Source organism: Erinaceus europaeus, chromosome 12 (assembly GCF_950295315.1).
Source record: "Erinaceus europaeus chromosome 12, mEriEur2.1, whole genome shotgun sequence".
Lineage (NCBI taxonomy): Eukaryota > Metazoa > Chordata > Mammalia > Eulipotyphla > Erinaceidae > Erinaceus > Erinaceus europaeus.
In genome coordinates, this window is record NC_080173.1 from 81,333,640 (window position 1) to 81,353,907 (window position 20,268).

The window sequence follows — 20,268 nt, forward strand, 5'->3', positions numbered from 1 at the left end:
ACATGAATATCAATGGCTGAATAGTAGCATAATAATTGTTGCCTTTACCCACTGTTATTAATAATTAGAATTTTTTTGTTATTGGTACAAGGGTTATCATTGGGGCTCTGTGTCTGCACAATGAATCCACTGCTCCCAATAGCCCTTCCCTTTTGTTGTTGTTGTTGATAGAGACAGAAAGAAATTGAGAGAATGGGAAGGTAGTGTGGGAGAGAGAAAAGAGAGACATCTTTAGCACTGCTTCACCACTTATGAGGCATCCTCCCTGCAGATGGAAGCTGGGGGCTTGACCCTAGGTCTTTGCATACTGTAAATGTGTTCTCTGCTGGGTGCAGCACCATCTGGCCCCCTAGAAGAATTTATTATTAGCTGCTGACAAATGTTTGGCGGGACCAGCAGTTTCATACACCATTAAGATAATAAGTTCAGGGTCGGGCAGTAGTGCAGCTTGTTAAGCACACATGGAGCAAAGCACAAGGACTGGCCCCGGCTCCCCACCTGCAGGGGAGTCGCTTCACAGGCAATGAAGCAGGTCTGCAGGTGTCTGTCTTTCTCTCCCCCTCTCTGTCTTGCCCTCCTCTCTCCATTTCTCTCTGTCCTATCCAACAACGGTGGCATGATCAACAACAACAACAATAAAAACAACAACAATAAAAAAACAACAAAGGAAACAAAAGGGAAAATAAATACATATTTTAAAAACTTTAAAAAAAGATAATAAATGCAAAATTCTTGTAGGATTAGAAAGAAGTATATGAAACCTCATATTTATTTTATTCATTTCAGTAATATTGCAATTTTAGAATTGACCTTATCACCTCTAGGTGCTGGTAGAAATGCATTTCTAAAATATATTCTTTATTGATTATATTGAAATAGAAATCTATAAACAATCTAAAATTTTATTAAAATGAGTATGGCTAAGAAAATTATGCTTAACTCATAATTTGAAAATTAGCAGCCTCTAAAATGGTAAAGTCAGTTTTTTATATTCAATAGGTCAAAATCTGTTTTATAAAGTATAAACAGAGCATGATATGACATGCCTATTGAGATGAAATGCAAATGTGTTCATATTGATGTAAAAATGCAGAAGCATGTCTACTTATGTAGAAGATGAAACTGGAAGATTTTTTTTTCACTTTTTCAGATAGAACAAGTGAACAGAAGCTGAGAGAGTAGAAAGAAAGCTCAGCTCCAAAGCTTTCTTTAACGCAGTGGATGTTGGACCGCAATCTGGGTCATAAACGTGGCAAAGCAGCGCACTATCCAAGTGAGCTAGCTTGTCAGCCCAGGCACCCAACTCTTACCAGTGCTTTCTTGTGGAACACTGAATTTATAAAGGGTGGAGATGAAGAACGTAAACTTTTTGAGTTCAGCTTTCCAATGGGAAAGGTCTTAGTTAGAACGTGATGGCAGAGAAAGACCTAGTGGGGGTTGAATTGTTGTGTGGAAAGCTGAGAAATGTTACACATGTACAAACTATTGTATTTTACTGTTGACTGTAAACCATTAATCCCTCCAATAAAAAATTCTCTGCTTGCATCTTTATAAACATAATTTCTAATGCAAATTTAAAAGTAATGGATTATTTTATTTAAAAAAAAAGAATGAGAAATTCCAAAAGAAATATATAGTCTCCACTGTTATATATCCAGGAATCTTGCAGTGTAGACATCACGATAAGAAGCAGTGTCTTGTAGTAAAATGTGCCAGGTTCAGATCCTTCAGCAAAAGCAGTTTGAGGAGAAGCCTAGCAGGAGGGTGTGCTCATACTCTGCACCAGACTCTAATATTCCAGTATTCCATGCTGCAGTTTGAAGAGAAATCTCTGCTGCTGTATTTTGGGGGGTTCCAGCTGCAAAGGCACAGAGTTCTGTTTGTAGGGGCCATGAGCCTCCTAGGTTACAGAGATCCCCAGGACCCCCCTCTCCCTCTGGAATTAGAAAGGTAGTTAGGACCAAATTACAATGAACTAAGGATGGGCTCCACAACCTAAAATATTTCTATTGCCAAGTCTAGCCCCCTTGGGAAACAAAAAAAAATCTCATTTCTTAACAAAATCTTCTTAATTCAAAACTTTAGGACATAGAAGAGCCACTGATTCTTGTCTCTCAGGTACCTGTTAAGCAAGGGCTCGCTTCCCCGTGAACACCCGCTGCAGGGCCCCCTGCACATCAGGGTTCCGGAGGCTGTAGATGACTGGGTTCAGCATGGGGCTGATGACAGTGTTAAGAATTCCAATCCCCTTGTCCTTGTCTGAAGCCTCCACTGAGCCCAGACGCATGTAGCTGAAGACACCTGTCCCATAGAAGATGCCCACCACGGTGAGGTGGGAGCCGCATGTGGAGAAGGCTTTCTTCCTGCCTTCAGCTGAGCGGATTCGAAGGACTGCAACTGCGACATGGATGTAGGAGGTAACAATGAGAATCACAGGTGCACCAGCCATGAGGATCCCCAGACCAAAAAGCAGCAGCTCATTGAGCTGGGTGCTGGAGCAGGAGAGCTGAAACAGCTGTGGGAGGTCACAGTAGAAGTGGTTGATCACATTGGGGCCACAGAAGTTGAGTGTGGATATGGCTACAGTGTGGGTCAGAGCATTGGTGAAAGCACAAGCCCAGGACACAGCCACCAAAATCCTCTGGACTGTCTGGCTCATACGAGTGCTGTAGGTCAGGGGCCTGCAGATGGCCAGGAATCGGTCATAGGCCATGGCTGTCAGCAGGAAGCAGTCCACACCAGCTAACTGGTGGAAGAAGAAAAGCTGTGTGAGGCAGGCTCCATAGGGAACTGCACGCCTGTGGGACAGGAGACGACCCAACATTGAGGGAACAGTGACAGTGATGCACCCAATGTCCAGCACTGATAGATTCCCCAGGAAGAAGTACATGGGGGTGTGAAGTTTGGGCTCCACTAAAATGGCAGTGAGGATGCTGAGGTTGCCTCCCACTGTCACCAGGTAGGCAAAGAGGAAGATTACAAAGATCACAGGTCGCAACCCTGGTGTCTCTACCAAGCCCAGAAGGACGAACTCAGTGATGGCTGTCCCATTGGCCCCAAATTTTGGCTCCATAGGTCCCTGTAAGAAGACATCCCATAGGAATAGGGATCAGTCTTCCCAATTTAGTTCAATAAAAATAAGTAGACTCATTCTGATATGTCAAGTCCCAGGATAAATTTCTCAGTGTGCTAAGGCTCATTTTCACACTCCTCCTCCCACACCTTTCTGTTTCATCTCAGTATTCTTTTTTTTTTTTTTACTATTTATTTATTTTCCCTTTTGTTGCCCTTGTTTTTTTTATTGTTGTTATAGTTATTATTGTTGTTGTTATTGATGTCGTCGTTATTGAATAGGACAGAGAAAAATGGAGAGAGGAAGGGAAGACAGAGAGGGGAAAGAGAAAGATAGACACCTGCAGACCTGCTTCACCGCCTGTGAAGTGACTCCCTTGCAGGTGGGGAGCCGGGGGCTCGAACGAGGATCCTTACAGTGGTCCTTGAGCTTTGCACTACCTGCGCTTAACCCACCGTGTTACCGCCCGACTCCCTCATCTCAGTATTTTTACATCATTTCTAGGTCAGTTGCCTCATGTCACACTACCTTAAATTTATACACACACATATAAAAGGGACACAAATCCCATCTTTATTCCCTAGAATCAAAGAATGAAATCATGTATGAGGAAAATAACACTAAAAGTTAAAAAAATAAAAAAGGGTAATGAAATAGAAGAATTGGTCTGAGATCCTTATAAATCTATTACAAAGAAATAAGACAAGTCTGACAAATAAAGCAATAAAAATGTAAACATTCCTAAACTTAGGAATTGAAAAGGTGGTATAACCAGGAACCAAAAGTAAATTCAAATAGCTACAGTTTTTTTTTTTCCCTAAGTTTGAACAATTGATTCAAGAACAATCTCCAAATTGACTAGTTACAGCTGGGGAAAAAAATGAGAAAGAGTTATGTTGATAATGTATAGGTACCATACATATACGTTCAATTTTCAATGGTGAATGCAAAGAAATGTAATTACTTTCTTTCTTTAGCTTAAAAAGTAATTACCTAAGAGTCAGGCGGTAGCTCAGCGGGTTAAGTGCACGTGGCGCTAAGCACATGGACTGGCGGTTCGGGCCCGCTCCCCGCCTGCAGCCGAGTCACTTCACAAGCAGTGAAGCAGGCCTGCAGGTGTCTTTCTATCCCCCTCTCTCTTCCCCTCCTCTCTCCATTTCTCTCTGTCCTATCTAACAATGACGACATCAATAACAACAAAAATAATAGCTACAACAACAACTAAAAAATAACAAGGGCAACAAAAGGGAAAATAAATAAAATATAATTTAAAAAAATTAGTTACCTTACCTAGTTTTCTCTTGCTTGTAGATGATCTACAGTGACTCAGACTATTTTTTTATAATAATAAACTTATTTTTAGTGTTCTGTTTCCTTTATATTATAAATATCTTTAAAGTCTAACAACCGACTCTCAGCCATGTCTCCAGCAGGGGTAAGGTGCTGCTGCCCTGCAGATTAAATAAAGGTTTAGATTCCCTCTGTGACCTAAATGGCCTCATGGAGCTATGAAGTAATAACACTTTCTGTGAGTACAAATTAAAAAATATATACTTGTAACAAAATGGTCAACTTGCTTACTAGTTTCTTTCAAAATTAATTTATATGGCTTCCATTAACAGAAGTTTATGGCCTCTTTAATTCTTTGTGTGTGTGCTTTTTCATGTTTGGAGATTCTCTTATGCCATTTTTTAAGACTGTGACTATCTTTTACTTGTTGAACTAGTTCTGTTCATTGGTATTCTAAAATATCATTATGAGGTAACTACATTGTTGGTACGTGGAAGTATTTGGAGTTTCTTTTAATGTATAATTAAAATCTTAAAAGGTAATAGAAGTATACTTAAGCATTTTCCCTAACTATTGCAATCCTTTCTTAAATATACAGATAACACAGCCAATCAGGGCTTTGGTAAACATTAAACAACATCACTCATAAATAAGAACTATTTAGCATAAGTAATGACCAATTTATAATGATCAATAAATGCTAGAAGCAATATATTACATTAAAGTATTTTTATCCTCCTCTAAAGATAATAGTTAGAAGCAGTGATTTCTCCAACTGTATTTAGCATGGGATAGAAATAGTAAAGATAAACTCTTAAATATTGGTAAAGTACTAAACAATTTATTTAATTTGGAGTGTCCTTTTATGGACACCAAGTACTCAAATCTTTTAAGACTTGACTACTATGTTTCTTTGCTGTAAACATCCTTCTGATGTTCCCCCATATCATACTATTTTCAAGAAAATTCAGACAGCACTTTACTGGGTAAAGTGTAGACTGAACAGCACACATCACTTCCATCTCTAGCAGTTATTTCCCTACAGATCATGCCTTCACTCTACTACCTACTGTAAGTGGCTTCAGGATAGATTTATGTCTGATTCACCTTTGCTTTCTCAATACCTATCATCATTGCCTTTTGGACATAATAGATGCTGGATTTTTCTAAAATAAATAAATGAGTGAACCCTATAAGTAAGAAAAAATAAACAAGATTATATATATATACATACATACATATATATATATATATATATATATATACACACACACACACAATGGAATGCCACTCAGCTATTACAAATGGTGCATTCACCTTCTTTATCCCATCTTGGATGGAGCTTGAAGATATCATGTTAAGTGAGATAAGTCAGAAGCAAAAGGAGAAATGTGGGATGATCTCACTCATAGACAGAAGTTGAAAAACAAGATCGGAAGGGAAAACACTACACAGAACTTGGACAGGAGTTGGTGTATTGCACCAAAGTAAAAGACTCTGAGGTGTATGTGGAGCGGGGGGGGGGGGGGTTAAGCGTTCAGGTCCTGGAACATGATGGCAGAGGAGGACCTAGTGATGGTTGCGTTGTTATGTGGAAATGTTATGCATGTACAAACTATTGTATTTCACTGTTGACTATAAACCATTAATCCCCCAATAAAGAAATTAAAAAAAAAACTCAACAAGATGTTTGAGTTGGAGTGTATACAAGACAATGAAAGGGTGGGCCAGCAAAAGATCTCACTTGATACTGTGCTGCTTAGCATTGTGCATGACCCAGGCTCCAGTCTGGCCCCCACCACATTGAAGGAAGCTTCAGAGCTGCGGTATCTCTCTCTCTCTCTCCTTCACTGCCTCTGTTTTGATATTTTAAAAAAGACAACAAAGGGGAGTTGGGTGGTAGCACAGCAGGTTAAGCACAGGTGGTGCAAGGTGCAAGGACTGGCATAAGGATCCCGGTTCAAGTCCCCGGCTCCCTACCTGCAGGGGAGTCGCTTCATAAGCTGTGAAGCGGATCAGCAGGTGTCTATCTTTCTCTTCCCTTCTCTGTCTTCCCCTCCTCTCTCTTTCTTTCTGTCCCATCCAATAACAATGACAACAATAACTATAACAATAAAAAGGGCAACAAAAGGGAATAAATAAATATATATTTCAAAAAGACAACTAAGGATTAAGATGATTAATCTTAAAATGTTTGAGACAGGTGTAAATTTAAATAAAATGCACAGAATTAATGCTGTGACATCCTCTGTTCCCTTTTTTATCTAGATGGTTCATTGGATCAATTAAAATAGTATAACTAATCTTTATTCTCTTGCTCATTTCAACTATTCAATAAAAGACAAAGAAATAAGTTGACAAAAGAAAAAGTATGCACAGAGATGCCATTAACCCAAACTCTGTAGAGGTGACACTTAACACCAGCAATATTCTAGAATGCCTCTAAGAAGTCTACATTAAACATGGAGACCATGGTAACCTTCCTAGATTACCACTCTTACATGCCCAGAATGAGCACCCAATGCCCTGGCTGAGTATTCCTGGCTCCCCATTCTAACATCCCAACCTTTATGTATCTGATAATAAAGACTCAGTCAGGTCATCTAATGTGTCTAATCCAAGGGAAAATGAGCCCATAGGGAAGGTTATAAGTTGTGAATGACCTCATACTCCTTCCAATAGAAATGCTGCAGGGCCGGGTGGTGGCGCACCTGGTTGGGCCCACATGTTACAATGCACAAGGACCTGGGTTTGAGCCCCTGGTCTCTACTTGCAGGGGAAAAGTTTTGTGAGTGGTGAGGCAGTGTTGCAGGTGTCTCTCTTTCTCTCTCCCTCTCTATTACTCCCTTCCCTCTTGATTCCTGGCTGTCTCTATTCAGTAAATAAAGATAATTTAAAGATTAAAATAAGAAAAGAAATACTGCGAGAAGCCTCAGTGCTTAGGTGTGCTTCTCTCTCTCTCTCTCTTTCTTCCTATCTATTGATCTTTAAAACTTGGCCTGGAACAATAAAGTCCCAGAAATATTTAAAAGAAAACTTGAAGAAGAAGATAGTTCATATTTTCTGAAAATTCATCTAATCTTTTTCTGCAGGAAGTTTTCCCCCAGCACATTATCAGGGAGTATGGGCAGCCTAATCCACATCTAACATAGCATTAGAACACACAGACTTGGGGCCAGGTGGTGGCGAACCTGGTTGAGCGCACATGTTACAGTATGCAAGGACCTGGGTTCAAGCCCCTGGTCCCCACCTGCAGGGGGAAAGCTTCACAAGTGGTGAAGCAGTGCTGCAGGTGTCTCTCTGTCTCCTTCTTTCTCTGTCTCCCCCTTCCTCTCAACTTCTGGCTGTCTCTGTCAAATAAATAAAGATAAGTTTTTTAAAAAAATCGAGCTTAATGAGAGAAGGGAAAAAAAAGAATTAAAAAAAAAAACAGACTTATAATGTGGATGGTGGATATTTCATGCCCATTTCCCAAAAATGTGTGTAGAATCATAAACAAAGGGGGAAAGGTGGTAGTGTGTAGAATGTGTGTAGAATCATAAACAAAGGGGGAAAGGTGGTAGTGCACCAGGTTAAGCACATAGAGTATTAAGTGCAAGGATCTGGGTTCAAGCTCCTGGCTCCCCACCTGCTGGAGGGATGCTTCATGAGCAGTGAAACAGGTCTGCAAGTGTCTATCTTTTCTCTCCCTCTCTATCTCCCCCTCCTCTCTCAATTTCTCTCTGTCCTATCCAATAAAATGGAAAAAAATGTCTGCCAGGACCTTCTGCCTTCTGCATCCTACAATGACTTTGGGTCCATACTCCCAGAGGGATAAAGAATAGGAAAGCTATCAGGGGAGGGGATGGGATACAAAGTTCTGGTGGTAGGAATTGTGTGAAGTTGTACCCCTCTTATTCTATGGTTTAGTCAATGTTTCCTTTTTATAAATAAAAATTTTTTTAAAAAATGTCTGCCAGGAGCAGTGGATTCATAATGTTAGCACTAAGCCCTGGTGATAACCTTGGAGGAAAAAAAAAGTGATCCACAAGTTAGAGGATAGTCATATTTCTGCTCCTTCAGTGTCTAAAGATGAAGCAAGTTTATACATCAACTTCTCACATACAAAAACTCAAACATTTTTTTCACATGCTGATAGAACAATCCCTTTGCCTTCCCAACCATTCTTGGGACACATGACCTTGGGGTTCTGGTGCACGGTGATGGAAAAGCACCTGATCTGGGTGCGAACGTGCTCTTCAGACACCTAACACAGAGAGATGCACTGGAAACAACTGTGCCGTAAACCGCAACATCCCCCAATAATAATTTTAAAAAAGAAACAGGGAGCATGCAAGGAACAGCAAGTGGTCAGACATAAGGCATATAGACGCACCCTCACTGCTCTTATTTAGCAGTGAATTGTCCTGAGCAAGACTACCTTTCCCTTCTGAATCCTCTGTGAAACAGATTGGACTCACTTAGTAACAACTCAGCTGCCTTCTCCACTACTAGGGAATATGGGAGTGCCTTGGATAATACTCACCTTGTTATAGGTAGAGAAACCAAAGGGGTAACAGGAAGGGAAGAGGGCAAAGAGCTGGGTGGGCCCTGGCATCAGTAAGCAAGAAGGAGGGGAAATATATAAGCAGATTAGTGAAAGAGAGATGAGATCATCTCTGCTGTGGGACTGTTCACTGCAGTCTGATCCCCTGAGGACCTCAGAAATTGGTCCACCTAGAAAGAGCTGGGGATTTGGAAATCCAAAAGCTCATAAACAATCCAAATCTTTAGTGAATGCAATAATACATGACAATTTTGTGCAGCTTCTATGTTTTCTCCAAGAGATCTCACACACAAATACTCTCTTTTTGACTCCTCGGAGATGACTAGGAAGTGTTGTTACTCCCATTAATTACACAAGGACCCCAAAGTCACCCACTGAGCTAATGGTAGAATTGGGACTTGATCAGAGACAGACTGGTATTTTATTTTAATGGAGTCAAGCTGGTTAACACACTATAACAGTTCTGGAGTGGGGTTTTGCACACTCCAACCAACAACAACATTCCAGTGCCATCAAACCCAAATACCCCTCTACCTATTTCCCCTGCCACTTCTCCCCATTCCCTCCAATAGCCACCATAGATTTCACTGAGTCTAGGAGTTATTTTGTTTTTCTTTGCCAGTTTGTTTGTGTTACTTATTTATATGCCACATGTGAGATAAACTGAGAAAAAATGGTCTTTCACCTGTTCATTTATTCCACTTAGCATAAGTGCTTGAATTTTGTCCTAAAAGGCACCATTTCATCTTTTTAATGGCAGAGTAATATTACACTGAATATAAACTCCACAGCTTCTTTACTTAATCCTTTGCCAATAGACATTTTGGTTAGTTACATTTTTGGCTATTCTAAAACTTTCTTTTAAATGCTTCAAATATGGAGTGGTAGACGGATAGAGGGATGAATATATGGATAAATACGTGATAACAATACAAATACTATAAATACATAAAGGCAAATAGATGGGCATATGGGCATTCACTATATAATTATTCAAACTTTACTATATATTTGGACTTTTCAGAAGTAGATTCATTTATTTTACAGCAGTCAGACATCAGCCCTGATAAAAGAGTAAAAAGATAATGCAATTAAACAAGTAAACAGTTGTAGGTTCTAGACTATGTCTGGTGGCCTCACAGTCCTAGATCTTCATTCCTAACATTTTTATATCTCTGTGCCTTTTTTTCCTTAGCCTATTCCAGTTTTCAAATAGTTAGAATATAGGCCCATAACAACAAAACAAGACCTGTAACTCAGACTGAAGGAAAATTGCTTTGCCCTGCCTTTAGTACATATTCAATAAATGGCCACCACTGTTTCTAACTGTGGACTAACATTCATTGAACATCTGCATGTGCCCCATACTAGTCCATCTTTAGCACATCCAGGACAGTCAAATACTAACAGTGTATTTTACTGAGGAGGGAAATATTGAAGTAATATATAAATTTAATTGCAAATAGTTGTACCAGGTACAAATTTCAAAGCTTAATGACCCCCCCACCCCATCTTCTTGTGTGGCCCTGAGAGCTTTAAGCCTCAAGCTTTAAGCTTTAAGCCTTTTCTACTTCTGCCCATCTCAATGGTGTCACATTTCCAACTTTGAATCATTAGCTAACCTTTGATTTTATCTTTTTCATTTCATTCGATAGGACAGAGATAAATTAACAGGGGAGGAAGAGATAGAGAGGGAGAGAGAAAGATAGACACCTGCAGACTTGGTTCATTACTTGTGAAACATCCTTGCTGCAAGTGGGGAGCAGGGGCTCGAACCCAGGTCCTTGCTCACAATACTATGTGTGCTTAACTTGGTGCAGCACCGCCCAGACTCCAGTTTTCACAGTTCTTGAAACCACTTTTAGAAATCTGTCCTACTACAAAAACTGAATAAGGACATACTTTAATGATGACTCTTTAGTCACTATCAGGACACCCCATCACCTGGGGCCCTAGTCAGGGATCCTTGGGGTTCCCACACAGACATGATGGGCCTAGACCTCTAAAGGATCCCTCTTGCCACTGTCACTGGTCATCTCCATCAGGAACAACACAATGGACCCCTTTGTGGGCCCCCATAGGACCTTGCCCTCAATGTGGATCAATAATGGTAGGGATTGTTCCATTCTCCACGACATACTCTATACTCTCCCCACTATGCAAGGAAGATGGGTCCTGAATTTAGTGCAGCCTGGAATGTTCCTAGCCATGACCACAGAATGTGATCTCAGACCTACAGGGATGCAGAAGTTACACAGGTTCATGATTAGTCAACAATTTGTTCTGACTTATATCTTAACTCTTTTTCAGCCACCAGGTTCCAGATGCTACCATGATGCCAACTTGACTTCCTTGGGCAGACGACCCCACAACCTCCCAGATCCCTGCCCCACCAGAGAAAGAGAGAGACAGTCTGGGAGCATGGATAGCCCTGTCAATGCCCATGTTCAGCGGAGAAACTATTACAGACAGACCTTTCAACTTCTGCACCCCACAATGATCCTGGGTCCATGTTCCCAAAGGGATAAAGAATAGGGAAGATATCAAGGGAGGATTAGATATGGAGCTCAGGGGTGGGCATTGTGTTGAAATGTACCCCTCTTATCTTGTAGTCTTGTCAATATTTACATTTTATAAATGAAAAAATTTTAAAAACACTGAAAAAAATCAGTCCTAAATAGAGAAAAGCCATATACATAAGAGGGCATTTTAGAGAACATATACATTTAACCAGCAATGAAACAATCAAGAAAACTTGACATTCACTACCTCTTTATTGACACTTTCTCTCGAGTGAATCCACTCTGAGCTTGGATGTGGGGCTAGAGGTGGGCAACCTGCCTCTCGTGCTTGTTCTTGGCTTTGCCAGTCCTCTCAGCACTCTGCCAGAGGCTCTGCCATCCCCTACACATTGACCTCAGTAACTCGCATCAATGACATATTTGCCTAAATTCTTTTTTTAAAGATTTAAAAAAAAATTGTTGATTTAATACTGATTTGCAAAATTTTAAGTTAAGAGGGGTATGATTCTATACTGTTCCCACTACCAGAGTTCTGTGTCCCTATCCTCTCCATTGCAAACTGCAGCATTTCCTCCAAGGTAACACAGCTATGAGCTGAATATATATCCCTTTTTATCCCCTATGGTCTTGCTTTCACTTCCTTCCTTCCTTTCTTCCTTTCTTCCTTTCTTCCTTTCTTTCTTTCTTTTTCTTTTCTTTTTAAAATTTCTTTATTGGTGAATTAAAACTTCCTTTCTAAGTCACACCTACACCTATTACTACTTCTGAGGGTCCTTCTTTTTATCCCCCTCTTCTTTCTTAGATAAAAAAAAAAAAAAACAGTGCCTGGCTTCCTCCAATATTTTTCAGGTTCACTTCCCTTTCAGTGATGGTATAAGAATAAGATTCCTGATGATTTGTCTAAATTCTAAGGTGTCTTAATTCCTCCCTTCTCAGTTTCTCTCTTTCCTATCTAATAAAATATAAATTAATTTTTTAAAAAGAAAAAATCGCCACTGGAAATAGTTGATTCATTGTGCAGGGACTGAACTTTAGCAATAACCGTGGTGGCATTAAAAAAAAAATTAGAAGGAAACCTTCCTTTACTCTTTTCCACTACCCCCACCTTCTTTTCTTAAAAAAAAAATAGTAAGCTCACGTGGAATATTCCTAGTTGTAACCACAGAATGTGACCTCGCACCTACGGGGATACAGAGGACACGTAGGCTCCTGTGCTGACTATGGGCCCCCAATTAGATAGATGGGCTTGACAGTTAACAATATTTATATACTTTTCCCGTATTTTGGAGCTATTCTCTTCCCTGATCCAGCTTTCTAGTCCTTTTTCAAACTATGACACCATCCCCCCAGACAATGACTTAGGTCACCTGCATATTAGATGTCAGGTTCAGGCAAAAGCTAGTTGAGTCATGGGCTACTTGGAATATACCTAAGATAGACCTACTATCTTTTTCTAAAACAGAGAACCCAAATCTTAATCTATAATATTCTAGCCTTTAAGTTCATGATTAATCAACAATTTGTCCTGCTGGGAGTCAGACAGTAGCGCAGGGGGTTAAGTGCAGGTGGCACAAAGCACATGGACCAGCAAGGATCCTGGTTCAAGCCCTCGGCTCCCCACCTGCAGGGGAGTCACTTCATAAACAGTGAAGCAGGTCTGGGTGTCTATCTTTCTCTCCCCCTCTCTGTCTTCCCCTCCTCTCTCCATTTCTATCTGTCTTAGCCAACAATGACGACATCAGTAATAACAACAGTAATAACTACAACAATAAAACAAGGGAGATACTCTCTGCCCTAGTCCAGCTTTGTAGTCCTATTTCCAACCCTGACACCATCTCCTCAGATAATACCTTTGACGTACCTGCATGTTAGCTGTTAGGATCAGGTAAAAATTAGTAAAGTCATGGGCCCCTTGGAATATACCTAAAATAGACCTAGTAACTTTTTCCAGAGTGGAGACCCCAAATATCATCTGCTATATTCTTGCCTTTAGGTTCAGATTATTAAACAATTTGTTCTTCTTTATATCTTAAAGTTTTTTCAGACACCGATTTTCAGATGCTACCATGATGTCAACCTAACTTCCTGGGGCAGACGATCTCACCAATATACCCTGGAACCCCATCTCTCTGGAACCCTCCCCCACTAGGGAAAGATAGAAACAGGCTGGAAGTGTGGATTGACCTGCCAACACCCATATTCAGCAGAGAAGCAATTACAGAAGCCAGCCTTCCCACCTTCTGCACCCCATAATGATGCTGGATCCATACTCCCAGAGAGATAAAGAATAGGAAAACTTCCAGTGGAAGGGATGGGATATAGAACCCTGGTGGTGGGAAATGTGTGGAATTTTATCCCTCTTATCCTTTGGTTTTGTCGATATTTTCTATTTTTTTATTTTATGAATAAGTTAAATTAAATTTAAAAAATAAAGAAAAGAAAGATCCTTGGGAGCAGAGAGGAGCATAATGAAGCATTAAAAAAAAAAAGAAAAGAAAGATCCTTGGGGGTAGAGAGTAGCACAGCATAATGGTTATGCAAAGAGGTTCTCATGCCTGAGGTCCCAACATCCCAGTTCAATCCCCTGCACCATCATAAGCCAGAACTGAACAGTGTTCTGGTGTAAAAAAAAAAAAAAAAAAAAAAAGATCCTTGGTCCATATTCCCAGAAGGGTAAAGAATAGGGAATCTTCTAATGGAGGGGGATGGGACACAGAACTCCGGTGGTGGGAACTATATGGAATTATGCCCCTATTATCTTACAATCTTATAAGCAAATATTAAATCACTAATAAAAAAGTGAAGTTAAAAAGTTGAAGTAGTAGAAGGAGGAGGAGACTCACAGAAGAATCAACAGAGTTTTTGTAATGTCTGAAGGGAATATGCCAGAATGGGTTCCATTTGTGCTCTGTAACACAGAGGTCACCTTCCGAACAACTGTCAACTAAGGTATCAACTCTCCTAATCCTCTGACAATCCTCCAAGGTCTATGACAGCCTTATGCCACTCTGACATACTATCAACTGATTGACAACATACAGTCAACTGACTGATTTGACAATTGTCAGCTGATAAGAACCAAGTCACTGTAGTTCTCTAACTACTCCTCCATGGCTTATGACAGCCTTACGCCATTTTGTGTTTCCTTGAGTGATCTTGCAAGAAACTTTCCCAAACCTGGTAATGAAGGTCAGTGGGAAAGTTTTAATAATGAACAAGGAACATTAAAGTTTACATTTGGCACCTATGGTCACATCGAAGTAGAGTGGGTGTGGTGTAGAAAATACTCCAAATCTCTGTCTTCCATTCTAGTGTTAGGAGCAAAAGGTTAGGAAATGACAGGCCTGGATTATGCTGAGGAAGCAGAGGAAAATCAGAATGTTTGAGACTAGAAGAAGACCCAGATTTAGGACGTTTAAGGTGAGTGGTGATGGTGGAGGATATGAGGCAACTTTGTAAGATAGTGGAGGGGACAATGCTCCAGAGATGAGAGAGGAACAGATGTTACCTTGAGCGTCATGCTCCCCTCAGCCCCATGCTGTAAAGAAAGCTTTGAGTTCATAAGTCGCTGTTCCTCCCCTCCCTCCCAGCAAAATAGGCTGGACTAAGCCAAAAGGCCAAAATCCTTATCCCATCCCCAAAACTGTGACCTTTCTGCTTCCAAGGATTTCTGAATTTCATTTTTATCTCCATAAAAAGCTCATAACAAGAATGTTAATTCATACTAAGTACTCAAAATTGTTTTTGCTAAATGAATGATCTTTGTCATAGTTCATTCATTTGACAAAATATTAGAAAGCCATATTTGGAAATACTTTGAGAAAGTCCAAAGCTTCATTCTACCTGTGACAAAGGCAGGTGTTTATCTGACTGTGGCTCCCCTGGAAATAACTAATCTCTGAGGCCTCTAGGGGCAAATATTTTTTTCTTGAGAAAATTCCCAGTGTGAAAATGACATCAGCCAATTTTCCTTAGCTTCTCTGCCCTTTATATGTTATCTTCTCGGTGTTGGTGTTTGGACAATGTGATTGTCTTTCTCTTTGCCCAAGAAGTCCTGATCCCTGTGACAGAGTGAGTATTATCCATGACCCCTCACTGCTCTCTCACAACTCAGTTTCATATAAACAAAATTCATCTTCTCAGCTCTCAGGCAATTTCTATGTCTCCCAAAATATCCACCAGAACTTGGGTGCTTGAATATGAGAGGCAAGAGAGGAAGAAGGAGCTAGCAATGGCTAAGGCTTAAAGGCTCTCTAACTGGTGACATGGGGTTGTTATCAAATAGCTTAGTCAAGAACAGATTAATAGGGGACTGGGTGGTAGCAGATCAGGTTAAGGACACATGGCCAGAAGCGCAAGGACTGGTGTAAGGATCCCAGTTTGAGCCCCCAGATCCCCACCTGCAGGGGGGTCACTTCACAAGTGGTGAAGCAGGTCTGCAGGTGTCTTTCTCTTCCCCTTCTCTGTCTTTCCCTCCTCTCTAGACTTCTTTCTGTCCTATCCAACAACAGCAGTAACAACAAGGGCAACAAAATGGAAAAAATGGCCTCCAGGAGCAGTGGATTTGTAATACAGGCATCGAGCCTCAGCAATAACACCAGAGACAAAAATAAAAAAATAAACAAACAAATAAATAAAAATAAATTAAAATAAAATAAAAGATCAGACTAAGAATTTTTTTTTAAAAAGGCATTAAAGGCCTGGATAGATTTGGGATGATGATCAAGACAATGGGTTGAAAGTCGGGTGGTAGTGCAATGGGTTAAGCAAAGCACAAGGACCAACTTAAGGATCCTAGTTCAAGCCCCCAGCTCCCCACCTGCAGGGGAGTCACTTCACAGGCAGTGAAGCAGGTCTGCAGGTGTCTATCTTTCTCTCGCCCTCTCTGTCTTCCCCTCCTCTCTCCATTTCTCTCTGTCCTATCCAACAACAATGACAGCAGTAACAACAACAACAACAATGATAACTTCAACAATAAAACAACAAGGGCAACAAAAGGGGATAAATATTAAAAAAAAAAAAAGACAATGGGTTCATACAGAAAAGGCCAGAGTACTTGAGGGTGACTGACTCAATATGAAGTTAAGGACATTAGCCTCGACTTTAATTATCAGGAAATGCCTTTCTCTATCAGTGCCTTTGCCCCTTGGGGATTCCCCAAGTCCACCACTTCCTTGTCTGCGGTAGACTACATGTAAGTGACTTCTCTTCCTACCTCTCTCTCTCTCTTTTTACATATACATATATATATTATTTTAATTTTTTTCCCCTTTTGTTGCTGTTGTTGTTGTTATTCTTGTTGTTATTGCTGTAGTTGTTGTTGGATAGGACAGAAAGAAATCAAGAGAGAAGGGGAAGACAGAGAGGGGGAGAGAAAGACACCAGCAGTCCTGCTTCACCTCCTGTGAAGCGAACCCTCTGTAGGTGGGGATCTGGGGGCTCAAACCCTGATCCTGATGCAGGTCTGTGTGCTTTCTGCCATGTGTGCTTAACCTGCTGTGCTACTGCCCAGCTCTCCTCTTCTTACCTCTTAATCAGAAGTTGGGGTGGGATCCCTGTGTATTTTACTTGTGTGATCATTTCAGGTCTAAGGAAAGAAAAACATTATGACGGAGTATATAAGACTTTCGCCTTATCTGTCCATCAGGCCCATAACAGTACAAACGGTGTGTGGTATGTAATTAGAGAAAACAAAGCAAGTAGCTAAGTGGTGATGGAATTAGAGGTAGCCAGGTCTCTAGGATCTATAGGTATGTTTATTTAGCTGTGTGAAGGAACTCAATGGTATGTCTGGGTAGGCAGCTCCTCTGGGCAGCCACTAAATCTGCCTGGGATCTTAAACAAGGAAGCTCTCATTCTGCTCAAAAGTTCTTTTCGTATTTTCTATACTCGGTAGAGGCTAGTATTTTGCAGTTTAAGCCCCCCCCCCATTTCTATATGGATAAATCCAACATAATCTCAATATTTTGAAAAACCTAAGTGCAGTAGTCACCAACTAAAGAGTTAGAGATTTCTTGATGTCTTGTTTAGTCTCACTGTTTTCATTTTATTTTCCATCTTTTTCTACCTACAAAGTCCAGACCAAGCTGCATGACTTCAAAGGTTAATTGTGAGGTGGGAGAGATAGCATGATAGCTATACAGAAATATGTTTATACCTGAGGTTCCAAGGTTCTAGGTTCAATCCCCAGCACCACCATAAACCAGAGCTAAGCAGTGCTCTAGGGGGAAAAAAAGTCAGTGTTACTAATATTCGGACAATGGCACATCTCACTACAGCTGTCACATACATGCATGGAAACAGCAGGGGCACAAACTGGAGGTGCACTTTCATCCTCTGCATCCAGCTGTGGCCATGCCACCCTCTATAGGCTGTAGTTTGTCATCTTGGAATTTTGGTTTTAAGAAAACTTTTCCTTCCTTTGGGGGCCAGTCTGTGGCACACCAGTTAAGTGCACACAGTACAGTGTTCAAGCCCCTCCCTGGTCTCCACCTGCAGGAGGAAAGTTTCACAAGTGGTGGAGCAAGGCTACAGGTGTCTCTCTGTCTCTTTCCCTCTCTACCTACTCCTCCTTTCTCAATTTCTCTCTGTCCCTACGCAATACTAAATAAGATTTAAAAAAAAAAAGGAAAAAAATGAGGTCCCACAGTAGCACAGTGGGTTAAGTGCACATGGTGCAGCGGAGCAAGGACTGCGTAAGGATCCCAGTTCGAGCCCCTGGCTCCCCACCTGCAGGGCTGTCGCTTCACAGGCAGTGAAGCAGGTCTGCAGGTGTCTCTCTCTCTCCCCGTTTTCCCCTCCTCTCTCTGTTTGTCTCTGTCCTATCCAACAATGATGACATCAACAACAATAACAGTAATAGCTACAACAATAAAAAAAAAAAAACAAGGGCAACAAAAGGGAAAATTAAAAAAAAATGTTTCTCTTAATATTTAAATGTTACATTTGTTCTCACTTTTATGTCAATTTCTCTTTCTCTTGTTGAGTTTGTCCAACTGTTCCTGCACATTAAGATTCTGATTTATCAAGGCTCTGCCTAATATGTCTTACTCTTTAACTTTGTTAAATTTTATGCATCCTTGCAAGCTAGGCCTCTTCTTGATATTACTTTGTTGGTGGTTGTCCTCAAGATCTCATTCTTGTCTCAGGACTATTGAAATCTTCTCATTTTGCTCAGATCTACTGCTGGTGGAAGGGAGCCATGGATCTGGAAGTCCCAGGAAATGATTCGGTTGTTACTGAGTTTATCCTTCTGGGCCTAACAGAAACTCCAGCTTTGCGGCCCATCCTCTTTACTGTCTTCCTTCTTGCTTATGTAGCTACTGTTGGTGGTAATTTTAGCATCCTGGCTGCCATCCTCACTGAACCCAAACTCCACACTCCCATGTACTTCTTCCTGGGGAACCTGTCCCTACTGGATATTGGGTGCATCTGTGTCACAGTCCCTGCCATGCTGAGACATTTCATATCTAATAACAGAAGCATTCCCTATCGGGCCTGCATCTCACAGCTCTTCTTCTTCCATCTCCTGGCTGGGGTGGACTGCTTCCTGCTGACTGTCATGGCCTATGACCGCTATCTGGCTATATGTCAGCCCCTTACCTACAGCACCCGCATGAGCTGGGGAATCCAGCGAGCCCTGGCTGCCATGTCATGCATCTTTTCCTTCACTAATGCACTAACCCAGACTGTCGCTGTATCTACTCTCAAATTCTGTGGGCCTAATGTGATCAACCACTTCTACTGTGACCTCCCACAGCTCTTCCAGCTCTCCTGCTCCAGCATCCAACTCAACGAGCAATTGCTCTTTGTTGCAGCAGCCTTCATGGGCGTGGCCCCGTTGGTCCTCATCTCTGTGTCCTATGCCCATGTAGTGGCTGCAGTCTTGAGAATCCGCTCTGCCGAGGGCAGGAAGAAAGCCTTCTCCACATGCGGCTCCCACCTCACTGTGGTGGGCATCTTCTATGGGACAGGTGTCTTCAGTTATATGCGTCTGGGCTCGGTGGAGGCTTCAGATAAGGACAAAGGGGTAGGAATTCTTAACACTGTCATCAGCCCCATGCTGAACCCAGTCATCTACAGCCTCCGGAACCCCGATGTGCAGGGGGCTGTGAAGCGGGTGTTCATGGGGAGACAGTCCCCCAATTAAGGGCCTTTCCTCTAGACATACAGAATGTGATAGCTCTACTTATTGCTTCCAAGAGTGCAAGTGGAATGTGGGTATGATGTAATAGGGCCAAAGGCCATCTTAGGAAGGAAATTACATAAAAAATGGCAATGAGATCACTGGTATTATGATTTTGACATGCTCCCTGAATTCTAAATTAAGTACTACTAAAGTTGTTTATAAATGTATATACATATATTTATATGTACATATTTACTAAGGCAAAACAGCTTATATAAGTATAAATATATATGTAAGTGTAAACATGGAAATGAATTATGTTTTATATATATAGCATGTAGAGAATAATATATGTATTTCTAAGATGTCCTTTATAAATTTTAAATTGCATATGACTTGTTAATGATATTCTTTATCTCATAAATATTGCAAACGTCATGCTTTATTTTGCCATGCAGAACTCTGCCACATAGAAAATGTAAACTTATGGCTGATCAAATACTTCTTCTGTAAGATTTCTTTTCTTTTCATTTCTAATCATCACTGGGCCTTCACTGGTCTGGGCCAACATTTTACAGACAGAAAGAGATGGGCAGATGGAGAGAGAGAAAGATACCACAGCACTGAAAATTCCTCCCCTGCAGTGGGAAACCTAGGTTGTGCACATGACAAAGCAGCTGCATTATCCGAGAGAGCTATCTTGACAGTC

At 41.0% G+C, this 20,268-nt stretch overlaps 2 protein-coding genes across 2 annotated transcripts; one reads left to right on the forward strand and one right to left on the reverse strand.

Annotated features, from left to right (window-relative positions):
• Positions 1–2,125: 2,125 nt before the first annotated feature.
• LOC103111602 (olfactory receptor 3A1-like) lies at positions 2,126–3,085 on the reverse strand. Its single transcript, XM_007520909.2, has one exon. The coding sequence runs from the start codon at positions 3,071–3,073 to the stop codon at positions 2,126–2,128; it is 948 nt and encodes a 315-aa protein (XP_007520971.1). The 5' UTR covers positions 3,074–3,085.
• Positions 3,086–18,632: 15,547 nt separating this feature from the next.
• On the forward strand, positions 18,633–19,580 carry LOC103113356 (putative olfactory receptor 3A4). Its single transcript, XM_007522892.1, has one exon. The coding sequence runs from the start codon at positions 18,633–18,635 to the stop codon at positions 19,578–19,580; it is 948 nt and encodes a 315-aa protein (XP_007522954.1).
• Positions 19,581–20,268: the final 688 nt, after the last annotated feature.

Bases quoted from the DNA above. Each gene is read 5' to 3' on its own strand.
- LOC103111602 (XM_007520909.2), bottom strand. From the start codon at position 3,073: ATGGAGCCAAAATTTGGGGCCAATGGGACAGCCATCACTGAGTTCGTC.
- LOC103113356 (XM_007522892.1), top strand. From the start codon at position 18,633: ATGGATCTGGAAGTCCCAGGAAATGATTCGGTTGTTACTGAGTTTATC.